Below are 27,737 nucleotides of genomic sequence, written 5' to 3' on the forward strand. Positions count from 1 at the left end.
GTCACTAGTGGGGTACCTCAGGGGTCAGTACTGGAGGGGTCACTGTCACTAGTGGGGTACCTCAGGGGTCAGTACTGGAGGGGTCACTGTCACTAGTGGGGTACCTCAGGGGTCAGTACTGGAGGGGTCACTGTCACTAGTGGGGTACCTCAGGGGTCAGTACTGGAGGGGTCACTGTCACTAGTGGGGTACCTCAGGGGTCAGTACTGGAGGGTCACTGTCACTAGTGGGGTACCTCAGGGGTCAGTACTGGAGGGGTCACTGTCACTAGTGGGGTACCTCAGGGGTCAGTACTGGAGGGGTCACTGTCACTAGTGGGGTACCTCAGGGGTCAGTACTGGAGGGGTCACTGTCACTAGTGGGGTACCTCAGGGGTCAGTACTGGAGGGGTCACTGTCACTAGTGGGGTACCTCAGGGGTCAGTACTGGAGGGGTCACTGTCACTAGTGGGGTACCTCAGGGTCAGTATGGAGGGTCACTGTCACTAGTGGGTACCTCAGGGGTCAGTACTGGAGGGGTCACTGTCACTAGTGGGGTACCTCAGGGGTCAGTACTGGAGGGGTCACTGTCACTAGTGGGGTACCTCAGGGGTCAGTACTGGAGGGGTCACTGTCACTAGTGGGGTACCTCAGGGGTCAGTACTGGAGGGGTCACTGTCACTAGTGGGGTACCTCAGGGGTCAGTACTGGAGGGGTCACTGTCACTAGTGGGTACCTCAGGGGTCAGTGCTGGAGGGGTCACTGTCACTAGTGGGTACCTCAGGGGTCAGTACTGGAGGGGTCACTGTCACTAGTGGGGTTACCTCAGGGGTCAGTACTGGAGGGGTCACTGTCACTAGTGGGGTACCTCAGGGGTCAGTACTGGAGGGGTCACTGTCACTAGTGGGGTACCTCAGGGGTCAGTACTGGAGGGGTCACTGTCACTAGTGGGGTACCTCAGGGGTCAGTACTGGAGGGGTCACTGTCACTAGTGGGGTACCTCAGGGGTCAGTACTGGAGGGGTCACTGTCACTAGTGGGGTACCTCAGGGGTCAGTACTGGAGGGGTCACTGTCACTAGTGGGGTACCTCAGGGGTCAGTGCTGGAGGGGTCACTGTCACTAGTGGGGTACCTCAGGGGTCAGTGCTGGAGGGGTCACTGTCACTAGTGGGGTACCTCAGGGGTCAGTGCTGGAGGGGTCACTGTCACTAGTGGGGTACCTCAGGGGTCAGTACTGGAGGGGTCACTGTCACTAGTGGGGTACCTCAGGGGTCAGTGCTGGAGGGGTCACTGTCACTAGTGGGGTACCTCAGGGGTCAGTACTGGAGGGGTCACTGTCACTAGTCGGGGTACCTCAGGGGTCAGTACTGGATGGGGTCACTGTCACTAGTGGGGTACCTCAGGGGTCAGTGCTGGAGGGGTCACTGTCACTAGTGGGGTACCTCAGGGGTCAGTACTGGAGGGGTCACTGTCACTAGTGGGGTACCTCAGGGGTCAGTGCTGGAGGGGTCACTGTCACTAGTGGGGTACCTCAGGGGTCAGTGCTGGAGGGGTCACTGTCACTAGTGGGGTACCTCAGGGGTCAGTGCTGGAGGGGTCACTGTCACTAGTGGGGTACCTCAGGGGTCAGTACTGGAGGGGTCACTGTCACTAGTGGGGTACCTCAGGGGTCAGTACTGGAGGGGTCACTGTCACTAGTGGGGTACCTCAGGGGTCAGTACTGGAGGGGTCACTGTCACTAGTGGGGTACCTCAGGGGTCAGTACTGGAGGGGTCACTGTCACTAGTGGGGTACCTCAGGGGTCAGTACTGGAGGGGTCACTGTCACTAGTGGGGTACCTCAGGGGTCAGTACTGGAGGGGTCACTGTCACTAGTGGGGTACCTCAGGGGTCAGTACTGGAGGGGTCACTGTCACTAGTGGGGTACCTCAGGGGTCAGTACTGGAGGGGTCACTGTCACTAGTGGGGTACCTCAGGGGTCAGTACTGGAGGGGTCACTGTCACTAGTGGGTACCTCAGGGTCAGTGCTGGAGGGGTCACTGTCACTAGTGGGGTACCTCAGGGGTCAGTACTGGAGGGGTCACTGTCACTAGTGGGGTACCTCAGGGGTCAGTACTGGAGGGGTCACTGTCACTAGTGGGGTACCTCAGGGGTCAGTACTGGAGGGGTCACTGTCACTAGTGGGGTACCTCAGGGGTCAGTACTGGAGGGGTCACTGTCACTAGTGGGGTACCTCAGGGGTCAGTACTGGAGGGGTCACTGTCACTAGTGGGGTACCTCAGGGGTCAGTACTGGAGGGGTCACTGTCACTAGTGGGGTACCTCAGGGGTCAGTACTGGAGGGGTCACTGTCACTAGGGGGTACCTCAGGGGTCAGTACTGGAGGTGTCACTGTCACTAGTGGGGTACCTCAGGGGTCAGTACTGGAGGGGTCACTGTCACTAGTGGGGTACCTCAGGGGTCAGTGCTGGAGGGGTCACTGTCACTAGTGGGGTACCTCAGGGGTCAGTGCTGGAGGGGTCACTGTCACTAGTGGGGTACCTCAGGGGTCAGTACTGGAGGGGTCACTGTCACTAGTGGGGTACCTCAGGGGTCAGTACTGGATGGGTCACTGTCACTAGTGGGGTACCTCAGGGGTCACTGTCACTAGTGGGGTACCACAGGGGTCAGTACTGGAGGGGTCACTGTCACTAGTGGGGTACCACAGGGGTCAGTACTGGAGGGGTCACTGTCACTAGTGGGGTACCTCAGGGGTCAGTACTGGAGGTGTCACTGTCACTAGTGGGTACCTCAGGGGTCAGTGCTGGAGGGGTCACTGTCACTAGTGGGGTACCACAGGGGTCAGTACTGGAGGGGTCACTGTCACTAGTGGGGTACCACAGGGGTCAGTACTGGAGGGGTCACTGTCACTAGTGGAGTACCTCAGGGGTCAGTATTGGAGGGGTCACTGTCACTAGTGGGGTACCTCAGGGGTCAGTACTGGAGGGGTCACTGTCACTAGTGGGGTACCTCAGGGGTCAGTACTGGAGGGGTCACTGTCACTAGTGGGGTACCTCAGGGGTCAGTATTGGGCCCTATTCTCTTAAATATATTTATTAATGATCTTGTAGAAGGCTTGCATAGTAAAATATCAATTTTTGCAGATGACACTAAACTGTGTAAAGTAATTAACACTACAGAGGATAGTATACTGTGTATATACTACAGAGGACACTACTGTATATATACTACAGAGGACAGTATACTGTATATATACTACAGAGGACAGTATACTGTATATATACTACAGAGGACAGTATACTGTACATATACTACAGAGGACAGTATACTGTATATATACTACAGAGGACAGTATACTGTATATATATACTACAGAGGACAGTATACTGTATATATACTACAGAGGACAATATACTGTATATATATACTACAGAGGACAGTATACTGTATATATACTACAGAGGACAATATACTGTATATATATATGTACCAAAGAACATAGTGTACTGTGTATATATATACTACAGAGGATAATATACTGAATATATACTACAGAGGACAGTACACAGTATATATATACTACAGAGGACAGTACACAGTATATATATACTACAGAGGACAGTATACGGCTACAGAGGGATCTGGATAGATTGGAGGCTTGGGCAGAGAAGTGGCAGATGAGGTTTAACACTGACAAATATAAGGTTATGCACATGGGAAGGAATAATGCAAGTCACCCGTACATACTAAATGGTAAAACACTCACATGGAAAAGGAATTTTGGTGAACAGCAAACTAAGCTGTAGAAACCAGTGTCAGGCAGCTGCTGCCAAGGCCAATAAGATAAGTGGTTGCATCAAAAGGGGCATAGATGCCGGTGATGAGAACATAGTCCTACCACTTTACACATCACTGGTCAGACCACACATGGAGGACTGTGTACAGTTCTGGGCTCCTGTGAACAAGGCAGAGGGTCCAGAGGAGGGCAACTAAAGTAATAACTGGAATGGGTGAACTAACAGTACCCTGAAAGATTATCAGCATTAGGGTTATTCACTTTAGAAAAAAGACTGAGGGGAGATCTAATTACTATGTATAAATATATCAGGGGTCAGTACAGAGATCACTCCCATCATCTATTTATCCCCAGGACGGTGACTGTGACGAGGGGACATCCTCTGCGTCTGGAGGAAAGAAGGTTTGTACACAAACATAGAAGAGGATTCTTTACGGTAAGAGCAGTGAGACTATGGAGCTCTCTGCCTGAGGAGGTGGTGATGGGGAGTGCAATAAAGGAGTTCAAGAGGGGCCTGGATGTATTTCTGGAGTGTAATAATATTACAGGCTATAGCTACTAGAGAGGGGTCAGGGATCCAGGGAGTTATTCTGATTGGAGTCGGGAAGGAATTTTTTATTCCCCTAAAGTGGGGAAATTTGTCTTCTACCTCACAGGGTTTTTTTGTCTTCCTCTGGATCAACTTGCAGGATAACAGGCCTAACTGGATGGACGGAGGGATTTTTTCGGCCTTATATTGTGTTACTATCCTGTGTGATACTGTCTGCTGAGCTGTGTATCTAATCCTATCATGTGAGATACTAGCGGGGCTCGGTCAGCAGTATATTCCTAGTCGGGTCTGTATATTACGCGGTCACAGACATGATTTTTACTCCAGTTACATCCAGAGCTGCATTCACAGTGTTGCCAGTATTAAGTGAAAGAGCAGTGCATTGTGGGAGCTACTTTACCAGGTCACATGTCTGGCAGCAGGATGAAGCTGAACTGAACAAAGTAAAAGCCAACAGAATTGTGAATGCAGCTCTGGATGTGACTGGAGTAGAAGATGTAAAGTAATTAACAAACATCAGCCGCCTGTATGAAAACAAATGCAGTGAAATTGACTTTTGTTTTTCTGGCAGGGGTTATAATTCAGAATCTGATTGGCTAATGGAATGTATTCCCCAACCCCCACTCCGTTAGGGGCGGGGTCTTGAGGGTGCATTATATTCGGGGGGGGGGGCACTAAGACTGAAAATGGGTGGTGCAGAGGGACAAAGGGAAAATAAGATGAAGCCAGTAATGCAAAGTGATGACATCACAAGCAGCACCTGTGACATCATCAGCAGTGACAGGGTGGGGCCAGGTGTGGCTTTGGCACTTAAAGGGGTCTTACATTTTCTGTGTTTTCTTCAAATTGTGGATTTTCTGAGCAGGATTCCGTTCTCTGCAGGCGCCGCTGTCTGTGGTCAGGGAGGGGGAGTGACCACAAGGGGACGCAGATCTGGTAGGGGCTCATCAGGGAATGTGAGCAGAATCATAGGGCTATAGAGGGGGAAGTAGAAATCTGGGAGGCGGGCACATGGGGGGGGGGGGCTCTGGAAGTGATTTTGTGACTTGCTGACGTGATCTCTGTAAAATTAACCTCTTATAAACTGAAAATCCACCCTGCTCCCATCCTGCTTACACAGCTGAGGCTTTGTTGCAGTGTATCATGTAGACAGGAGCTGAGGTCCAGGACAAGAGACAGATGAGATCATACAGCGCTGGTCGTGGTCGCAGAGACCCGGGCCCTGGAACCTAAGAAGGAGACCAGTTCTATAATTGCTACATTGTGACAAAACTGCTGCTGTGTGAGGCTTGGATAAGAAGATTCCCAGTCACTGACAGCAAGCAGAGATTTTAGGAGTTAGATGTTGCAGGGTTATGTCCGGACGCCTCCTGTAAGTCATCTGGATCTGGTTTAGAAAAATCAGATGTGGAAAATAAGAATAATAAGAGGAAGAAGAGGTGCGATCCTCAGGGAAATCCCCCCGTCCCTCCTCCTGTCATTGTCCTTAACGGCTGTAATGGCTTCACACAACAGCCCGGGAGGGGGGCAAAAAAACTGGGCCCTAGGTTTAGGGGCCACGGGCTGCTCCTGCCGAGAGAGCAGTGCTGATGCAAGCAACCATTGTGGAAAAGCAATGATGATGTCATTACACGAATCAGTGACGTCATCGCAACATTTGAATACAAAAATAGTGCTTCACTGTCATAGTTATATGTGCGTTGTACAGTGCCTTGAAAAAGTATTCATACCCCTTGAGCTTTTCCACATTTTTTCCCGTTACACCCACAAATGGATTGTATGTGATCGACACAAAGTAGCAAATATGTGTGAAGGGAAAAGAAGATGATACAAGGTTTCACAATATTTATTAAATAAAAGTCTGGAAAGTGCGGCTGCTTTTGTATCCACCCCCCTGAGTCAGTACTTTGTAGGACCACCTTTCGCTGCAGTCTTTGGGGGATGTCTCTACAGCTTTACACACCTAGACACTGACATTGTTGCCCATTCTTCTTTGCAGAAGAGCTCGCGCTCAGTCAGATCGGATGGAGAGCGTCTGTGAACAGGGATTTTCAAGTCTTTCCACAGATTCTCAATGGGATTTAGGTCTGGACTGTGACTGGGCCGTTCTAACACATGAAGATGCTTTGATCTAAACCAGGGATGCTCAACCTGCGGCCCTCCAGCTGTTGTAAATCTACAACTCCCACGATGCCCTTCTGTAGGATGATAGCTGTAGGCTGTCAGGGAATAATGGGAGTTGTAGTTTTGCAACAGCTGGAGGGCCGCAGATTCAGAATGCCTGATCTAAACCCTTCCATTGTAGCTCTGGCTAGTAGCCTTCTTGGCATGTATCAAAGCTTATAAACACTTTTTGTAGCAGCCAAGAGTCTTTCAATTCTTTTTTTAGGGAATTTCCTCCATTCTCCCTTGCAGACATCTTCCAGTTCTGTGAGATTCCTGGGATGTCTTGCATGCTCTGCTCTTTTGTGGTCTAACCACAGATTTTCAATGATGTTAAAATCAGGGGACTGTGAGGATCATGGTAGAAACTTCAGCAGATCAGGGGACTGCGAGGATCATGGTAGAACCTTCAGCAGATCAGGGGACTGTGAGGATCATGGTAGAACCTTCAGCAGATCAGGGGACTGTGAGAATCATGGTAAAACCTTCAGCAGATCAGGGGACTGTGAGGATCATGGTAGAACCTTCAGCAGATCAGGGGACTGTGAGAATCATGGTAAAACCTTCAGCAGATCAGGGGACTGTGAGGATCATGGTAAAACCTTCAGCAGATCAGGGGACTGCGAGGGCCATAGTAAAACCTTCAGCAGGTCAGGGGACTGTGAGGATCATGGTAGAACATTCGGCAGATCAGAGGACTGTGAGGGCCATGGTAGAACCTTCAGCAGATCAGGGGACTGTGAGGATCATGGTAGAACCTTCAGCAGATCAGGGGACTATGAGAATCATGGTAGAACCTTCAGAAGATCAGGGGACTGTGAGGATCATGGTAGAACCTTCAGCAGATCAGGGGACTGTGAGAATCATGGTAAAACCTTCAGCAGATCAGGGGACTGTGAGGATCATGGTAAAACCTTCAGCAGATCAGGGGACTGCGAGGGCCATAGTAAAACATTCGGCAGATCAGGGGACTGTGAGGATCATGGTAGAACATTCGGCAGATCAGAGGACTGTGAGGGCCATGGTAGAACCTTCAGCAGATCAGGGGACTGTGAGGATCATGGTAGAACCTTCAGCAGATCAGGGGACTGTGAGAATCATGGTAAAACCTTCAGCAGATCAGGGGACTGTGAGGATCATGGTAGAACCTTCAGCAGATCAGGGGACTGTGAGAATCATGGTAAAACCTTCAGCAGATCAGGGGACTGTGAGGATCATGGTAAAACCTTCAGCAGATCAGGGGACTGCGAGGGCCATAGTAAAACCTTCAGCAGATCAGGGGACTGTGAGGATCATGGTAGAACATTCGGCAGATCAGAGGACTGTGAGGGCCATGGTAGAACCTTCAGCAGATCAGGGGACTGTGAGGATCATGGTAGAACCTTCAGCAGATCAGGGGACTATGAGAATCATGGTAGAACCTTCAGAAGATCAGGGGACTGTGAGGATCATGGTAGAACCTTCAGCAGATCAGGGGACTGTGAGAATCATGGTAAAACCTTCAGCAGATCAGGGGACTGTGAGGATCATGGTAAAACCTTCAGCAGATCAGGGGACTGCGAGGGCCATAGTAAAACCTTCAGCAGATCAGGGGACTGTGAGGATCATGGTAGAACATTCGGCAGATCAGAGGACTGTGAGGGCCATGGTAGAACCTTCAGCAGATCAGGGGACTGTGAGGATCATGGTAGAACCTTCAGCAGATCAGGGGACTGTGAGAATCATGGTAAAACCTTCAGCAGATCAGGGGACTGTGAGGATCATGGTAGAACCTTCAGCAGATCAGGGGACTGTGAGAATCATGGTAAAACCTTCAGCAGATCAGGGGACTGTGAGGATCATGGTAAAACCTTCAGCAGATCAGGGGACTGCGAGGGCCATAGTAAAACCTTCAGCAGATCAGGGGACTGTGAGGATCATGGTAGAACATTCGGCAGATCAGAGGACTGTGAGGGCCATGGTAGAACCTTCAGCAGATCAGGGGACTGTGAGGATCATGGTAGAACCTTCAGCAGATCAGGGGACTATGAGAATCATGGTAGAACCTTCAGAAGATCAGGGGACTGTGAGGATCATGGTAGAACCTTCAGCAGATCAGGGGACTGTGAGGATCATGGTAAAACCTTCAGCAGATCAGGGGACTGCGAGGGCCATAGTAAAACCTTCAGCAGACCAGGGGACTGTGAGGATCATGGTAGAACATTCGGCAGATCAGAGGACTTTGAGGGCCATGGTAGAACCTTCAGCAGATCAGGGGACTGTGAGGATCATGGTAGAACCTTCAGCAGATCAGGGGACTATGAGAATCATGGTAGAACCTTCAGAAGATCAGGGGACTGTGAGGATCATGGTAGAACCTTCAGCAGATCAGGGGACTGTGAGGATCATGGTAGAACCTTCAGCAGATCAGGGGACTGTGAGGATCATGGTAAAACCTTAAAGGGGTTGTCCAGGTTCAGAGCTGAACCTGGACATCCCTCCATTTTCACCCCGGCAGCCCCCCTGACATGAGCATCGGAGCAGTTCATGCTCCGATGCTCTCCTTTGCCCTGCGCTAAATCGCGCAGGGCAAAGGCATTTTTCTGAGTTCCGGTGACGTACCGGGGCTCTCTATGGGGCTGACAGGAACCCCGGTGACGTCACCGGCACTGATGGGCGGGATTTGGCTCTGCCCTAGCCAGTAAAACGGCTAGGGCAGAGCTAAAGCCCGCCCCTCAGAGCCGGTGACGTCACCGAACACACTGCTGGGCGGAAGTTACCGCCCGGCAGTGTGTTATTGTAAACACAAGAGCCTGTGCCCTGCGCGATCTAGCGCAGGGCACGGGAGCGCATCGGAGCATGAGATGCTCCGATGCCAGGCTCAGGAGGGCTGCCGGGGTGAAAATAAGGGTATGTCCGGGTTCAGCTCTGAACCCGGACAACCCCTTTAAGCAGATCAGGGGACTGTGAGGATCATGGTAAAACCTTCAGCAGATCAGGGTACTGTGAGGATCATGGTAGAAACTTCAGCAGATCAGGGGACTGTGAGGGCCATGGTAGAACCTTCAGCAGATCAGGGGTCTGTGAGGGCCATGGTAAAACCTTCAGCAGATCAGGGGACTGTGAGAGCCATAGTAAAACCTTCAGCAGATCAGGGGACTGTGAGGATCATGGTAAAACATTCAGCAGATCAGTGGTCTGTGAGGGCCATGGTAAAACCTTCAGCAGATCAGAGGACTGTGAGGATCATGGTAAAACCTTCAGCAGATCAGAGGACTGTGAGGATCATGGTAAAACATTCAGCAGATCAGGGGACTGTGAGGATCATGCTAAAACCGTCAGCAGATCAGGGGAGTGTGAGGGCCATGGTAGAACCTTCAGCAGATCAGGGGAGTGTGAGGGCCATGGTAGAACCTTGTACTTGCACCTCTTGAGGTTGTCTGTTGTGGATTTTGAGGTGTGTTTAGGATTATTACCCATTTGTAGAAGCCATCCTCTTTTTTGCCTCAGCTTTTTTACAGTTGGTGTTATGTTTGATTCCAGAATTTGCTGGAATTTCATTGAATCCATTACTCCCTCTACCCATGAAATGTTCCTTGTGTCATTGGCTGCAACACAGCCTGTAATAAACGTACCCGTCTGAACTCCAGTGGTGCAGTCCTCAGCCTCGTCACGACCTCGTCGGGAGAGACGCCCTGTGGAGCCACACCCCCTGGTGATGCGACCACATCCTTAGTACAGGATCCTCTTTCTCCCCATAGGGGGCATGTCATGGAGGAGATTAGCAGTGGGCTGATTACTCAGCTGCTCTATTACTGTGTGCCAGTGTTTCTGACTAATGGAGCACCGAGTCATGGACCTATCTGGTTCTGATCCAGGGACCCGGCACTCTATTTAAACCCCTTCCTTGCCATATACCATTGCCAGTCCTAGTCTTTGTTGGCTCTAGCTGGTTCCCTTGTTCCTGTATTGCTACTTGTTCCCAATTTTCCTGACCCTGGCTTGTCTTCTGACCACTCTCTGTCTCTGTCTCTGTTTTGGTACTGCCAGCCCACCTGATTCTGACCCACTTTGTACGACTCTGCTTTTGTGTTGTCTGTATTGTGTGTCTTGTTCGTCCTGCACCTATACTAGTGTAGGGACTGTCATCCAGTTGCAGTTCTGCCATTTAGGGCTCACACTGCAAGTAGGTAGGGAAAGCGGGCTGGGGTCTAGTTCAGGGACTCACTGTCCTCATCTGTCCCTACCCATAGCCGTTACATTATCATTGGCCATAAAAAAAGTTAGTCTACCTGCACTATTATGAAAATCCTGTCAGCCTTAGCCCCACAGATGGAGGGTATTGCCCAGTTGGTGCAGGATCTGGCTGAGAGAGTCCCGCTGCAAGAGTTCCATCAGACTAGTTCCCCTGCTTCCACAGCCCTGTCACTGGTGGAACCTAATGTTAAACTCCCTGGCTGCTTCCCTGGTTACTGTAAAAATGTTGTAACCTTCAATGAAAGCTGGAAACATTATTTTCATCTTAGGCCACACTCATCAGGTCCTGAAGCACAGAGAGTAGGCATCATCATGTCTCTGCTTCAGGGGAAGCCTCGGGAGTGGGCATTTTTGCTATCACCTAATTCTCCTGAACTATTTCCTGTTGACCGTTTCTTTTCCGCTCTCGGCCTTTTGTATGATGAGCCAGACGGGGCGGCTTATGCTGAAAGTCAGCTTCTTTCTTAACATCAAGACAGACGACCAGTGGAAGATTATTGCTCGGAATTCCGTTAAGTGGTGTACTGCCTCTGATCGGAATGATCCGGCCCTTAAGTCACAGTTTAAACTAGGTCTTTCTGATATTCTGAAAGACCCCCTAGTTAGTCATCCTACCCCAAGATCCCAAGACAAGGCTATGTCTTTAGCTATTTGACTTGACAGACGTCTTAGGGAACGTAAGTGGGAATGATCTGTCCTTGTCCATCATTCTTCCTTTTCCTTCTCTTCCTTCTCTGTTCCTCAAAGCCTCTGTGTCCAAGGCACCAGGGGAGTCCGAGGAGCCCATACAAGTGAGTACCATGTCTTCTCAGCAATGGTAGGAACACCGCCTGAAGAATGGCCTTTGCTTCTACTGTGGTAGTCCTGTAAATCAACTGTGTATTATACCTTATGTCTGTGGAGGTTTCACTACTCGTTTAGGCTCACAATCACTGATGCAAATAACTGAAGTGTGAACTTGGCCTTAATTAAAATTTTGTGTCAGCCTTGGGTCTTGTAGTACATAAACTACCTGAACCCATTCCATTTTCTAGCCGGAGGGTTTATTGAATATAAAACCCCTGAATCGGTTATAGTCACGGGGGTTATTTCGAGGTTCCTTCATAAAGCAGCCAGAAGATCCAGATGGAGCTCCACTCTTTTATTTGTAATCCAATCCAACAAAATATCTCAGGGGATGGCCTCAACACATCTCCCTGATCAGACAAACCTTACACATGGTCCCAGGATCTGGCCTCAGCTCAGATCTTGACCCTTCCAGTACAAAAGAGCAACTAACTACCATGCCCAACTTCTTCACTTTGTCTTCTCATCAGTTCCCCCTTTTCTCTCATTTCTGATCTATTTGTTAGGGCTCAGTGGTTCACTAAAAGTGACCTTAGAGGAGCCTACAATTTGATTAGAATACCCTGAAGGGCATTTTGAATCCCTTGTGATGCCCTTTGGGCTGTGTAATGCCTCCACTCTGTTTCAAAACCTCATAAATGACATTTTCTGAGAGTTCCTGGGTCAGTTTGTTGTTGTGTATCTCGATGATATTTATATATATTTTTTCTCCCGACTAGTCTTCTCATGTTATACATGTGAGAAAGGTCCTCCAAAAATTGAGGGACCATAAACTGTTTGCTAAGCTAAGTAAATGTGAATTTGGTGTAAGAGAAGTTTCCTTCCTGGGTTATATACTGTCACCCCAAAGTTTCTGTATGGACCCCACTAAAGTACAATCCATAGTTGATTGGGCCAAACCTACCTCTATCAAGGCTCTTCAACAATTCCTGGGTTTTGCAAAATGTATAGAAAATTCATTCATGTTATTGCCAAGCCTTTGACTGATTTACCCAGGAAAGGGGCAGATCTGCGCCATTGGTCCCCTGATGCTCCTCTGTCCGGCTTTGAAACCCTGAAAGAAAGATTTATTCACGCACCCGTACTTATTCAAGGGCCAAGGTACCCAGGAGACATCCTGCAGGTTTACTTTGTTCCTTGCCCATTCCTCAGAGACCCTGGACCCACATCTCAATGGATTTTATTACAGACTTTTCTTCTTCTCAAACAAATGGTCCAACTGAAAGGGTCAACCAGGTACCGGCAATTTTTTTAAAAAGCTTTGTGTCTGATTGTCAGAACCAGGGGAAGAGGTTTTTGTCTCGAGCAGAGTTTGCTATCAACAATCACGTCATCTCCTCTAGTGGTGCTTCACCTTTTCATTGTGATTATGGTTAAATCTGTGTTTTTCTTCAGTCTCTGGGTAAAGCTCTCTGAGTCCTGTGGTGGATGCCATTGTGAATGATCTCGCAAGAGCCTGGAACAATCTCAAAGCATCCAGTGTGAACAAGCCAATAAAAAGCGTTCCTTACATCCGGACTTTACTCTGGGAGAACTTGTCTGGCTTTCTACAAAGAATCTGCATCTCAGGGTCTCGTCTGGTAAATTTGCTCCTAAGTTTATTGGCCCAAATAAGATCACCTCTATAATAAACCTTGTATCGTTCCGTCTTCAGTTACCACCCTCATTTAGGGTACATGATGTGTTCCACAAATCATTGCTGAAGAAGTACATTCCTCCTGTAATTCCTCCACCTCCTGATCCAGTTGTAATTCAAGGCAATTTAGAGTACGAGGTAGAAAATATTCTTGACTCCTGAGTCCATGGTTCTCTTCAGTACCTCATCCTTCGGAAGGGATACGGTTCTGAACAAAGAACATGGGTCGCTGCCCGGGATGTTCACGCTCCTCCTTTAAAGAGGAAGTTTCATCTTGAGTTTCCATCGGAACCTGCTGCTTATGTTGAGGGTCTGGTGGTCCCTCTTAAGGAAGGAAGTTATGTAATGCTATGTTTCTCCCCGCAGTGCTGGAGGACACCAGCAGTGGGCTGATTGATTGCTCAGCTGCTCTATTACTGTATACCAGTGTTTCTGACTAATGGAGTGCTGAGTCATGGACCTATCAGGTTCTGATCCAGCGACCCGGCGCTCTATTTAAACCCCTTACTGGCCATACACCATTGTCAGTCCTAGTCTTTGTTGACTGTAGCTAGTTCCTGGATTGCTATTTGATCCCAGTGTTCCTGACCACCGCTTGTCTTCTGACCACTCTCTGTCTTATATTTATACACCTATACTGGTGTAGGGACAGTCGTCCAGTTGCGGTTCTGCCATTAAGGGCTCACACTGCAAGTAGGGAAAGCGGGCTGGGTTTTAGTTCAGGGATTCACTATCCTCGTCTATCCCTGCCTACAGCCATTATTATAGTCCCAAAGCATGATTGATCCACCCCCCATGTTTAATGGTTGGAGAAGTGTTCATATTCACGAAATTCTGTGCTCTATTTTTTCCAAACATACCTTTGCTCATTGTGGCCAAAGAGTTCTATTTTACCCTCATTGGTCCACAGAACTTGTTTCCAAAATACATCAGGATGGTTTAGATGTTCTTTTGCAAACTTCTGATGCTTGTGGTGAGGACGCAGGAGAGGTTTTCTTCTGATGACTCTTCCATGAAGGCCATATTTTTGTAGGGGTCGCTGAACAGTAGAGCAATGTACCACAACTCCAGAGTCTGCCAAACCTTCCTGAAGGTCTTTTGTGATCAAGCTGGGGTTCTGATTTGCCTTTCTAGCAATTCTACGAGCAGCTGTCTCTGACATTTTTCTTGGTCTTCCAGACCTTCTTTTCACCTCCACTGTTCCTGCCATTTCATAATAAAATTTCGAACTGAGGAGATGACAACCTGAAAACGCTTTGCTATCTTCTTATAGCCTTTTCCTGCTTTGTGGGCCTCAACCATTTTTATTTTTAGAGTGTTAGGAAGCTGCTTAGAAGAACCCATGGCTGCTGTTTTCTGGGACAAGGTTAAAGGAGTCTGGGTATTTATAAAGCTTTGAAATTTTCATCTGCTGGCCTTTCCTAACTACGTTCGTGAACAGGTTTGAGTACGGGTTCCGATATATGGTGAACTGCGTTATGGATTCCGTTGCCACGTACCATAACGCAATTCAATGACGGAATGCATAACGGAATTCCTTTAGAGGCATTCCGTTATTCATTCCATCATAATAGAAGTCTATGGGCTGCAAAACGGATCCGTCCACTTTCCATTATGCAGGAGAGTACTCGATTCATGCTCAACAGAAATGATGGCCGCCAACAATGTTGGGGACATCAAGGAGAGCGCTATGCATCATCCACTGTTGTCACCAGACGAGCCTTTGGTGGTGGTGGTGGAGTTACAGTGTGGGCAGGGGTGTCTAGTCAATACAGGACTGCCCTTCACTTTGTGAATGGTCCAGTGATAAGCCCATACTACTTGAAGAACATTATTTATCCAGTCATTGTGCCTCTGCAGGAATAACACAGGCCTAATTACGTCTTCATGGAGGACAATGCCAGCTCATCGAGGTCCCATCATTAGGGAACAATTGCTGGAGACTGGGGGACCTCAAATGGAGTGGCCTGCACTTTCTCCAGACCTGAATCCCATTGAAAACCTATGTGATCAGCTGAGTCGCCATGTAAAGGCTCGTAACCCTGTACCCCAGAACCTCAATGACCTGAGGGCCGCCCTTCCAGAAGAGTGGGATGCCATGCCTCAGAGACAATAAGGCAACTTGGGAACAGCAGGAGATGTTGTTGTCAAGCTGTAATTGATGCTCAAGGCCTGACAGGTTCCTGAGACACTGACATTTTGTGGCAGTATACCCAGCACTGGTGTGGGCTTCTGTGTCAATAAATTATTTGAGATGAGGAAATCACCATTGCTGCTTCTACCGAGTAATGTATGTGCTCTGCATGTAATAGTTATATGTGCGCTGCATGATGTGCGGGGGAGATCTCCCATCACAGGACTATGTCATAATAGTTAGATAACAGCTGAGCTGTCAATCACCATGTAGACCCGCCCACAAGGAGCCGCCTTGCAGTATAAACCCTGGGGGCAACTCATCAGCGACCAGTAAACTATAAGTGAGTGGATCCCCAGTTCATCTGCCATGTGTTCCATCACCGTCTGCCTCCATCTTTCATGCAGCTTCACATCTCGTCATTTTCCTCCTTACAGACCGTTCAGCAAGTTCCTGATTTGTGCCGCCATGAAGACCTTCACATCCCTGACGCTGTTGCTGACTTTCCTGACCATGGTCGTCGAGGGAAATAGTCCCAGTAAGGGTCAGGTGGGTGATCCTGTCACTGTAGATGGAGGGAGGTGGAGAAGCCATAGCCCAGGGGCTATTGGAGGTCTGTCACCCATGGGTTTATAGGGGGATCGGTGCATCAGCCCTTCCCTTTAGTATATTGCATTTGTGGGTCACCATCCTGTGCTGTGAGGACACAAACCCATGTTCTGATGTTCTGCTCTGAGGACACCGAACCCATGTTCTGATGTTCTGCTCTGAGGACACCGGACACATGTTCTGCTCTGAGGACACCGGACACATGTTCTGCTCTGAGGACACCGGACACATGTTCTGCTCTGAGGACACCGGACACATGTTCTGCTCTGAGGACACCGGACACATGTTCTGCTCTGAGGACACCAGACACATGTTCTGCTCTGAGGACACCGGACACATGTTCTGCTCTGAGGACACCGGACACATGTTCTGCTCTGAGGACACCGGACACATGTTCTGCTGTTGTATTAGGGCTATTGCAGACAGTGACACCTGCTGGTCACAGTTGTTATTGCATCCTTCCTCTTCGCTCATAGGTTTTGATTGAAACTGTGGGCATTTATCATCCTCGCAGACTCATTCAGGTTGAGCAGGGTTTGCTGTATATATCACAATGTATTCTTTGTCTTCATGTCCAGCAGTTGAAAAGCTCAGAGACGGCGAAGAGTAGAGGACGCCTGACCCAGCCAGTGCTCATGATCCAGCGAGGGAGGAAGAAGAGCATCTGGTCCTACAAACCCGGGCACCGATCCCTGGCCTTCCTGGTAAATTTACATGAGAATTATAAGAGTAGGGGGCACACGGCTCCACCTAGTGGGTGATATCAGGATAACACGCTGTGGAGACGGGGACAAAGGATTGCAACTCCAGTTTGCTCTAGTTTTACTCCAGTTTTACTCCAGTTTGCTCCGGTTTTACTCCGATTTGCTCCGGTTTTACTCCGGTTTGCTCTGGTTTTGTGTACCCGTCTGCAGGTTAAATCTACATAACATGTCACTGTTCTAACAAGAATCCATTAGAACGGTGACTGCAGCTCTGGGTGTGACTGGAGTAGAAGACGTAATGATTTATATGTAGCTACAAACAGGTGATAATGGGGGCGAGTGGGCGACCATGTGTAATCTACACCCATCAGCCATAACATTACAACTAGTGAATCGCGCGGATAACCGGGTGACAATGGCGCCTGTCCGGGGGATATCAGTCCGTCCTGGATGCGGATGTTGGGAGCAGGGAAGATCTGAGTGAAGTGTGGACGACGGGTGGGATCAACGTCTGGTCCGATCCAAGGAAGAGCTAATGTAGACAACATTACTGCTGGAGGGGACATCGCAGCAACGCACACGTGTAATCCACATACAACACATGTGTAGCACACGTACGATACACACAGTACACAGAGTGACCGCTGTCCTGCATATTACACACTTCTCATCTCTCCTGTAGGTTGCTGGGGAGGTGGACGTGGTTTCTCCACCACCGGTGACACCTGGGACAGGGGACTATCGCTGCCTCGGCTGCTGTGGAGACAAAGAGATGATCCTGGTAAGGAACCATCAGTCATGGAGGCCACTGGTGTATAATGGAGGCCACTGGTGTATAATGCAGGCCACTAATGTGTAATGGAGGTCACAGGTGTGTAATGGAGGTCACAGGTGTGTAATGGAGGCCGCTGGTCTATAATCAAGACCGCAGGTGTATAATGGAGGACGCAGGTGTATAATGTCCACACACTGAGGCTCAGCACTGAGAGCTAGCAGTGGTGCTGCAGAATTGTGAATGCAGCTCTGGATGTGACTGGAGTGTAAAGTAAACAGTCCCTACACGAGCAGCTGATACTTTGTGGTTTTCTTCTCTTCCTGCACAGGGTAAATCTACCGCCGCTCCAAAAATCTCCAACAGAGTCAGCAGGGTGCTGGCGCCGCCCGCAGGGCCCAGGAACCCGGGGACCGAACCAAACTCCATCAATGACCGGTGTCTCGGCTGCTGCGAGGAAAGTGTGACCCCCAGCCTGAGAGTGACCGCTGTGACCGAGGTGCGAAGCATCGACAGAAGGACTGGATCTCTGCTTGATGTAAGTGAATGGAAACATTCTTGTTCTAGCCTAGCCCTCATACAGCTGCATCTTGTTACAATGTATCAGTCTATCTAGAGAATGTTCTGCAGCAGCTCAGATCTTCCTCCTGTCCTGGACCACGGGTTCATCAGCTCCTCAGGGAGTATCTGGAGTGGAGTAGTGCAATCAGGGCTTGTGGGGATGTTCTGTGCAATGCTCTGCAGGGCTGTGGGAGATGAATCAGGGCTTGTGGGAATGTTCTGCTGTGGTTTCCTGCGTTCTCCGGGGGCGAGGGACGGCGGTCATGTACATCTGGGATCGGGACATGTAAAGATGTTTATGCAGGTGGAGGCGGTTTGTGACCACACGATGGGGATATTCATCCGGATGAAGCTGAACATTGCACAGGGCAGGATAGAGCAATCTGGGCCCCTGTGGTGACCAATGAGGGGCCCGACTCACAAACCTCCTGCAAATAATATCGTATGTGAGTCCTGGACGAGTTTCCATTTTTGCATTTCGTTTTTTTACTCCCTGCCTTCGCAGAGCCATAACGTTTTTATTTTTCTGTTCACATAGCGGTATGGGGACTTATCTTCTGTGGGACAAGCTGGACTTTCTTACGGCACCATATGCAACCTTCTTACCGCCTCCGTAGGATCTACAGCTCTGGTAGCCGGGTTTCTTCAGAGAGAAGGAACAGCTCCCCCGATCGCTGAATGGGGAAGCCGTTCCTGGCCGCTGTGATTGGCGTTATCGCCATTCATAGACATTAGCCCCGCTTCTCTGCTGTTTATGGTGCCCGCTGCGCTGACAAGCGGGTGCCATATTTAAATCCCCTCCTTCCTCATACATGTATAGTGCTGGGACTCAAGGGGTTAAAGGTTAGTGGCCCTTTAATTGGTGACAGCGCCATCTGGTGGACGAGTGATTTTATTTATGAAGCGACTTTATCCAAACCGATTTTATGTATTATGAGTATTATATTTTTGGTTATTATTACTATTATTAATTATTACCCTGAAATAATAATGAGTAAAATAAAATAAAAATTCCTCTCCCCTCTTCTGGTCTCGCTGGAAGTCGCTCTTTAAAGGGAATCTGTCACCAGTTTTGACCATGATGAACTGCTGACAGCTCCAGGCACTAGCTCTATACCTTGGGGGGAGCTTTTATTATCAGGATTCATGAGAATTTATCTTGCCAAGATCTGCTCCTGCAAGTGTCCAGGAGGCGGAGCTTCACTGTGAAGTGCCCTCTGAGTGACAGCGCAGCGCGCAGCCCGGGGACCGCCATCTAGTGTATGCGTTGCTGATCCTATACCCATCTCCTGTGTCTTTGTAGGGAGTGTCAGAGTTCTTATAGGGGTTTTCCAGGAGTAAAATAAAGCTGCCTATCCTCAGAAAAGGTCATTAATATCAGATCGGGGGGTCTGGCTCCTGTACCCCCCACTCATCAGCTGTCGGGCTGTGGTGCACTGGCGAGCGCTGCGGCCTCCTCCGAGACCCGTCACGTTCATCGGTCACATGACCTAACAGCAGCTCAGTCCCATTCAGCTGCCGGGGGAAGATCCAGGGATCTGAGGAAAATAATCCTCCTGAGTGTAGAGAGACCCCGTACCGACGAGAGGTGCCCCGAACCCCATGGGGTCCGGGGAGCAGGAGCCGCCTTCAGGTCAGGGATCTCCAGACGAGGACGGTCATTCTAAGATCTGTCTGATCTCCTGATAGAGAAAAACCACAACCGGGTCACAGAGCGGGGCGACAGCGGGCGAGCAGAGGGCGGCACAGAGACCGCATCACCTGCCCTGTACCTCACCCAGGTGCAACCCCGACTGGAGGTACGAGTCGTCCAGCTCAAGTGAAGAGGTGAGTGTATCTAATCCCATCCTGTGTGATACTGTCTGCTGAGCTGTGTATCTAATCCTATCCTGTGTGATACTGTCTGCTGAGCTGTGTATCTAATCCTACCCTGTGTGATACTGTCTGCTGAGCTGTGTATCTAATCCTACCCTGTGTGATACTGTCTGCTGAGCTGTGTATCTAATCCTACCCTGTGTGATACTGTCTGCTGAGCTGTGTATCTAATCCTACCCTGTGTGATACTGTCTGCTGAGCTGTGTATCTAATCTTATCCTGTGTGATACTGTCTGCTGAGCTGTGTATCTAATCCTATCCTGTGTGATACTGTCTGCTGAGCTGTGTATCTAATCCTATCCTGTGTGATACTGTCTGCTGAGCTGTGTATCTAATCCTATCCTGTGTGATACAGTCTGCTGAGCTGTGTATCTAATCCTGTCCTGTGTGATACTGTCTGCTGAGCTGTGTATCTAATCCCATCCTGTGTGATACAGTCTGCTGAGCTGTGTATCTAATCCCAATCCTGTGTGATACTGTCTGCTGAGCTGTGTATCTAATCCTATCCTGTGTGATACTGTCTGCTGAGCTGTGTATCTAATCCCATCCTGTGTGATACTGTCTGCTGAGCTGTTTATCTAATCCTATCCTGTGTGATACTGTCTGCTGAGCTGTGTATCTAATCCTCTCCTGTGTGATACTGCCTGCGGAGCTGTGTATCTAATCCTATCCTGTGTGATACTGTCTGCTGAGCTGTGTATCTAATCCTATCCCGTGTGATACTGTCTGCTGAGCCGTGTATCTAATCCTATCCTGTGTGATACTGCCTGCTGAGCTGTGTATCTAATCCTATCCTGTGTGATACTGTCTGCTGAGCTGTGTATCTAATCCTGTGTCTGAGCTGTGTATCTAATCCTATCCTGTGTGATACTGTCTGCTGAGCTGTGTATCTAATCCTGTCCTGTGTGATACTGTCCTGCTGAGCTGTGTATCTAATCCTATCCTGTGTGATACTGTCTGCTGAGCTGTGTATCTAATCCTATCCTGTGTGATACTGTCTGCTGAGCTGTGTATCTAATCCTATCCTGTGTGATACTGTCTGCTGAGCTGTGTATCTAATCCACTCCTGTGTGATACTGTCTGCTGAGCTGTGTATCTAATCCTATCCTGTGTGATACTGTCTGCTGAGCGGTGTATCTAATCCTATCCTGTGTGATACTGTCTGCTGAGCTGTGTATCTAATCCTATTCTGTGTGATACTGTCTGCTGAGCTGTGTATCTAATCCTATCCTGTGTGATACTGTCTGCTGAGCTGTGTATCTAATCCTATCCTGTGTGATACTGTCTGCTGAGCTGTGTATCTAATCCTATCCTGTGTGGTACTGTCTGCTGAGCTGTGTATCTAATCCTATCCTGTGTGATACTGTCTGCTGAGCTGTGTATCTAATCCTATCCTGTGTGATACTGTCTGCTGAGCTGTGTATCTAATCCTATTCTGTGTGATACTGTCTGCTGAGCTGTGTATCTAATCCTATCCGGTGTGATACTGTCTGCTGAGCTGTGTATCTAATCCTATCCTGTGTGATACTGTCTGCTGAGCTGTGTATCTAATCCTATACTGTGTGATACTGTCTGCTGAGCTGTGTATCTAATCCTATTCTGTGTGATACTGTCTGCTGAGCTGTGTATCTAATCCTCTCCTCTGTGATACTGTCTGCTGAGCTGTGTATCTAATCCTCTCCTCTGTGATACTGTCTGCTGAGCTGTGTATCTAATCCTTTCATGTGTGATACTGTCTGCTGAGCTGTGTATCTAATCCTCTCCTCTGTGATACTGTCTGCTGAGCTGTGTATCTAATCCTATCCTGTGTGATACTGTCTGCTGAGCTGTGTATCTAATCCTATACTGTGTGATACTGTCTGCTGAGCTGTGTATCTAATCCTATCCTGTGTGATACTGTCTGCTGAGCTGTGTATCTAATCCTATCCTGTGTGATACTGTCTGCTGAGCTGTGTATCTAATCCTATCCTGTGTGATACTGTCTGCTGAGCTGTGTATCTAATCCTATCCTGTGTGATACTGTCTGCTGAGCCGTGTATCTAATCCTGTGTGATACTGCCTGCTGAGCTGTGTATCTAATCCTGTCCTGTGTGATACTGTCTGCTGAGGTATCCTTGTGATACTGTCTGCTGAGCTGTGTATCTAATCCTATCCTGTGTGATACTGCCTGCTGAGCTGTGTATCTAATCCTGTCCTGTGTGATACTGTCTGCTGAGCTGTGTATCTAATCCTATCCTGTGTGGTACTGTCTGCTGAGCTGTGTATCTAATCCTATCCTGTGTGATACTGTCTGCTGAGCTGTGTATCTAATCCTATCCTGTGTGATACTGTCTGCTGAGCTGTGTATCTAATCCTATCCTGTGTGATACTGTCTGCTGAGCCGTGTATCTAATCCTGTGTGATACTTCCTGCTGAGCTGTGTATCTAATCCTGTCCTGTGTGATACTGTCTGCTGAGCTGTGTATCTAATCCTGTCCTGTGTGATACTGTCTGCTGAGCTGTGTATCTAATCCTGTCCTGTGTGATACTGTCTGCTGAGCTGTGTATCTAATCCTATCCTGTGTGATACTGTCTGCTGAGCTGTGTATCTAATCCTGTCCTGTGTGATACTGTCTGCTGTATCTAAGCTGGACCCTTCTCCCTCCAGGTGCCGCTGTTCAGGCGTCAGGGACCGCGCAGCAGATTGCAGCCCCTCCGGTTCCGGACGGGAAGCCGCTGCCGCCATCTTGGCTGTAGATCGGCTCTGGGCTCCGCTGAGGACAGTTCCAGCTCCAGCGAGGAGGACTGAGCCGCGGGTCAGTAATGTCCTGTCTGTACCGGGGAAAGCTGGGTGGCAACCAATATGGCCACCGCTGCACCTCCTGCGGGGCTGTCACCCAGCTTTCCCAGAGTCCCAGAGTAACAATGTAACAAAGTATAATGAAGAAAGCTGGGTGACAATGGCGACCATACTGGTTGTCAGAGCTCATTCTGGGGCCCTCAGGGGCCCCTTCCAGGGATAGTTTTACAGAATCTTCTTATTGCTAACTGTTGCGTCTCCTCCCTACAGACACCTGGATGAAGAGGGGGGCCCGGCCGATCGGAGGGGCCCCGGACACCATGGGGGCCGAATATCTTATTTAAATTATACAATTAGTGATAGAAATGAGTCTGTATAATTGTAATGAAAGAAAGCAGTAGATTGTAAGCTCTGGGGCTCAGCCCCCCCCCCCCCCCCCCCCCCCACTGTATTTTAATTAAAAGGATGAGTCACCTTTATATAATATTATTCGTGTCATCAGCAAATTATGACTCTTGTCACCTGGAAGCCATCAGTGAGCAGGAGAGCTGCTGCCGACAGATCCCATTGTAGCTTGTGTGGCATTCAAATTGACTCAAAAGGGGTCAGGAGACCGGAGAACGGACGAGAGGCGGAGAACGGACGAGAGGCGGAGAACGGACGAGAGGCGGAGCCTCGCTGACAATGAGGACGGCGGGGTTGTTATCGGATGTGACCCGTTATAATCACCTGCCTGATGTATAATAATAAACTATATTATGAAGTGTTACATTGTTATTTCTTCACTGTCACTGACGCCCACAATGTCCTGAGCCGATACCAGTGCCACCTAGTGATGTCATCTAGTACTGCAGGTCTGACACTGTATCATGTACATATAATAGTGCCACCTAGTGATGTCATCTAGTACTGCAGGTCTGACACTGTATCATGTACATCTAATAGTGCCACCTAGTGATGTCATCTAGTACTGCAGGTCTGACACTGTATCATGTACATATAATAGTGCCACCTAGTGATGTCATCTAGTACTGCAGGTCTGACACTGTATCATGTACATATAATAGTGCCACCTAGTGATGTCATCTAGTACTGCAGGTCTGACACTGTATCATGTAAATATTATAGTGCCACCTAGTGATGTCATCTAGTACTGCAGGTCTGACACTGTATCATGTACATATAATAGTGCCACCTAGTGATGTCATCTAGTACTGCAGATCTGACACTGTGTATCATGTACATATAATAGTGCCACCTAGTGATGTCATCTAGTACTGCAGGTCTGACACTGTATCATGTACATATAATAGTGCCACCTAGTGATGTCATCTAGTACTGCAGGTCTGACACTGTATCATGTACACATAATAGTGCCACCTAGTGATGTCATCTAGTACTGCAGGTCTGACACTGTATCATGTACATATAATAGTGCCTCCTAGTGATGTCATCTAGTACTGCAGGTCTGACACTGTGTATCATGTACATATAATAGTGCCTCCTAGTGATGTCATCTAGTACTGCAGGTCTGACACTGTGTATCATGTACATATAATAGTGCCACCTAGTGATGTCATCTAGTACTGCAGGTCTGACACTGTATCATGTACATATAATAGTGCCACCTAGTGATGTCATCTAGTACTGCAGGTCTGACACTGTATCATGTACATATAATAGTGCCACCTAGTGATGTCATCTAGTACTGCAGGTCTGACACTGTATCATGTAAATATTATAGTGCCACCTAGTGATGTCATCTAGTACTGCAGGTCTGACACTGTATCATGTACATATAATAGTGCCACCTAGTGATGTCATCTAGTACTGCAGATCTGACACTGTGTATCATGTACATATAATAGTGCCACCTAGTGATGTCATCTAGTACTGCAGGTCTGACACTGTATCATGTACATATAATAGTGCCACCTAGTGATGTCATCTAGTACTGCAGGTCTGACACTGTATCATGTACACATAATAGTGCCACCTAGTGATGTCATCTAGTACTGCAGGTCTGACACTGTATCATGTACATATAATAGTGCCTCCTAGTGATGTCATCTAGTACTGCAGGTCTGACACTGTGTATCATGTACATATAATAGTGCCTCCTAGTGATGTCATCTAGTACTGCAGGTCTGACACTGTGTATCATGTACATATAATAGTGCCACCTAGTGATGTCATCTAGTACTGCAGGTCTGACACTGTATCATGTACACATAATAGTGCCACCTAGTGATGTCATCTAGTACTGCAGGTCTGACACTGTATCATGTACATATAATAGTGCCACCTAGTGATGTCATCTAGTACTGCAGGTCTGACACTGTGTATCATGTACATATAATAGTGCCTCCTAGTGATGTAATCTAGTACTGCAGGTCTGACACTGTGTATCATGTACATATAATAGTGCCACCTAGTGATGTCATCTAGTACTGCAGGTCTGACACTGTATCATGTACATATAATAGTGCCACCTAGTGATGTCATCTAGTACTGCAGGTCTGACACTGTATCATGTACATATAATAGTGCCACCTAGTGATGTCATCTAGTACTGCAGGACTGACACTGTATCATGTACATATAATAGTGCCACCTAGTGATGTCATCTAGTACTGCAGGACTGACACTGTATCATGTACATATAATAGTGCCACCTAGTGATGTCATCTAGTACTGCAGGACTGACACTGTATCATGTACATATAATAGTGCCACCTAGTGATGTCATCTAGTACTGCAGGACTGACACTGTATCATGTACATATAATAGTGCCTCCTAGTGATGTCATCTAGTACTGCAGGTCTGACACTGTATCATGTACATATAATAGTGCCACCTAGTGATGTCATCTAGTACTGCAGGTCTGACACTGTGTATCATGTAAATATTATAGTGACACCTAGTGATGTCATCTAGTACTGCAGGTCTGACACTGTATCATGTACATATAATAGTGCCACCTAGTGATGTCATCTAGTACTGCAGGACTGACACTGTATCATGTGCATATAATAGTGCCACCAAGTGATGTCATCTAGTACTGCAGGACTGACACTGTATCATGTGCATATAATAGTGCCACCTAGTGATGTCATCTAGTACTGCAGGTCTGACACTGTGTATTATGTAAATATTATAGTGACACCTAGTGATGTCATCTAGTACTGCAGGTCGGACACTGTGTATCATGTACATATAATAGTGCCACCTAGTGATGTTATCTAGTACTGCAGGACTGACACTATATCATGTGCATATAATAGTGCCTCCTTGTGATGTCATCTAGTACTGCAGGTCTGACACTGTGTATCATGTAAATATTATAGTGACACCTAGTGATGTCATCTAGTACTGCAGGACTGACACTGTATCATGTGCATATAATAGTGCCACCAAGTGATGTCATCTAGTACTGCAGGACTGACACTGTATCATGTGCATATAATAGTGCCTCCTTGTGATGTCATCTAGTACTGCAGGTCTGACACTGTGTATCATGTAAATATTATAGTGACACCTAGTGATGTCATCTAGTACTGCAGGACTGACACTGTATCATGTACATATAATAGTGCCACCTAGTGATGTCATCTAGTACTCCAGGACTGACACTGTATCTGGTACATATAATAGTGCCTCCTAGTGATGTCATCTAGTACTGCAGGTCTGACACTGTATCATGTACATATAATAGTGCCACCTAGTGATGTCATCTAGTACTGCAGGTCTGACACTGTATCATGTACATATAATAGTGCCACCTAGTGATGTCATCTAGTACTGCAGGACTGACACTGTATCATGTGCATATAATAGTGCCACCAAGTGATGTCATCTAGTACTGCAGGACTGACACTGTATCATGTGCATATAATAGTGCCACCTAGTGATGTCATCTAGTACTGCAGGTCTGACACTGTGTATTATGTAAATATTATAGTGCCACCTAGTGAGTCATCTAGTACTGCAGGTCTGACACTGTATCATGTACATATAATAGTGCCACCTAGTGATGTCATCTAGTACTGCAGGTCTGACACTGTATCATGTACATATAATAGTGCCACCTAGTGATGTCATCTAGTACTGCAGGACTGACACTGTATCATGTACATATAATAGTGCCACCTAGTGATGTCATCTAGTACTGCAGGTCTGACACTGTATCATGTACATATAATAGTGCCACCTAGTGATGTCATCTAGTACTGCAGGACTGACACTGTATCATGTACATATAATAGTGCCACCTAGTGATCACATCTAGTACTGCAGGACTGACACTGTGTATCATGTAAATATTATAGTGCCACCTAGTGATGTCATCTAGTACTGCAGGTCTGACACTGTATCATGTACATATAATAGTGCCACCTAGTGATGTCATCTAGTACTGCAGGTCTGACACTGTATCATGTACATATAATAGTGCCACCTAGTGATGTCATCTAGTACTGCAGGTCTGACACTGTGTATCATGTACATATAATAGTGCCACCTAGTGATGTCATCTAGTACTGCAGGTCTGACACTATATCATGTACATATAATAGTGCCACCTAGTGATGTCATCTAGTACAGCAGGACTGACTCTGTGTATCATGTACATATAATAGGGCCTCCTAGTGATGTCATCTAGTACTGCAGGACTGACACTGTATCATGTACATATAATAGTGCCACCTACTGATTTCATCTAGTACTGCAGGTCTGACACTGTATCATGTACATATAATAGTGCCACCTAGTGATGTCATCTAGTACTGCAGGACTGACACTGTGTATCATGTACATATAATAGTGCCACCTAGTGATGTCATCTAGTACTGCAGGTCTGACACTGTGTCATGTACATATAATAGTGCCACCTAGTGATGACATCTAGTACTGCAGGACTGACACTGTGTATCATGTACATATAATAGGGCCACCTACTGATGTCATCTAGTACTGCAGGACTGACACTGTGTATCATGTACATATAATAGTGCCACCTAGTGATGTCATCTAGTACTGCAGGACTGACACTGTGTATCATGTACATATAATAGTGCCTCCTAGTGATGTCATCTAGTACT

At 47.8% G+C, this 27,737-nt stretch overlaps 1 protein-coding gene across 4 annotated transcripts in view; it reads left to right on the forward strand.

Moving 5' to 3' along the window:
- Positions 1 to 23,406, forward strand: part of LOC122938318 — a 36,146-nt gene extending 12,740 nt beyond the window's left edge. For 2 of the 4 annotated variants that reach the window (XM_044293747.1, XM_044293746.1), the window contains exons 2-8: positions 15,775 to 15,886; positions 16,525 to 16,650; positions 17,333 to 17,431; positions 17,754 to 17,960; positions 19,673 to 19,810; positions 22,506 to 22,653; positions 22,908 to 23,406. In XM_044293747.1, the coding sequence (XP_044149682.1) occupies positions 15,806 to 15,886; positions 16,525 to 16,650; positions 17,333 to 17,431; positions 17,754 to 17,960; positions 19,673 to 19,810; positions 22,506 to 22,646 (792 nt within the window). In that variant the 5' untranslated portion in view covers positions 15,775 to 15,805 and the 3' untranslated portion in view covers positions 22,647 to 22,653; positions 22,908 to 23,406. The remainder of the gene's footprint in view (positions 1 to 15,774; positions 15,887 to 16,524; positions 16,651 to 17,332; positions 17,432 to 17,753; positions 17,961 to 19,672; positions 19,811 to 22,505; positions 22,654 to 22,907) is intronic. The other 2 variants (XM_044293749.1, XM_044293748.1) reach the window with 1 other exon arrangement.
- The last annotated feature ends 4,331 nt before the right edge of the window (positions 23,407 to 27,737 follow it).

The sequence above is a fragment of the Bufo gargarizans genome, chromosome 5 (genome assembly GCF_014858855.1).
Source record: "Bufo gargarizans isolate SCDJY-AF-19 chromosome 5, ASM1485885v1, whole genome shotgun sequence".
Lineage (NCBI taxonomy): Eukaryota > Metazoa > Chordata > Amphibia > Anura > Bufonidae > Bufo > Bufo gargarizans.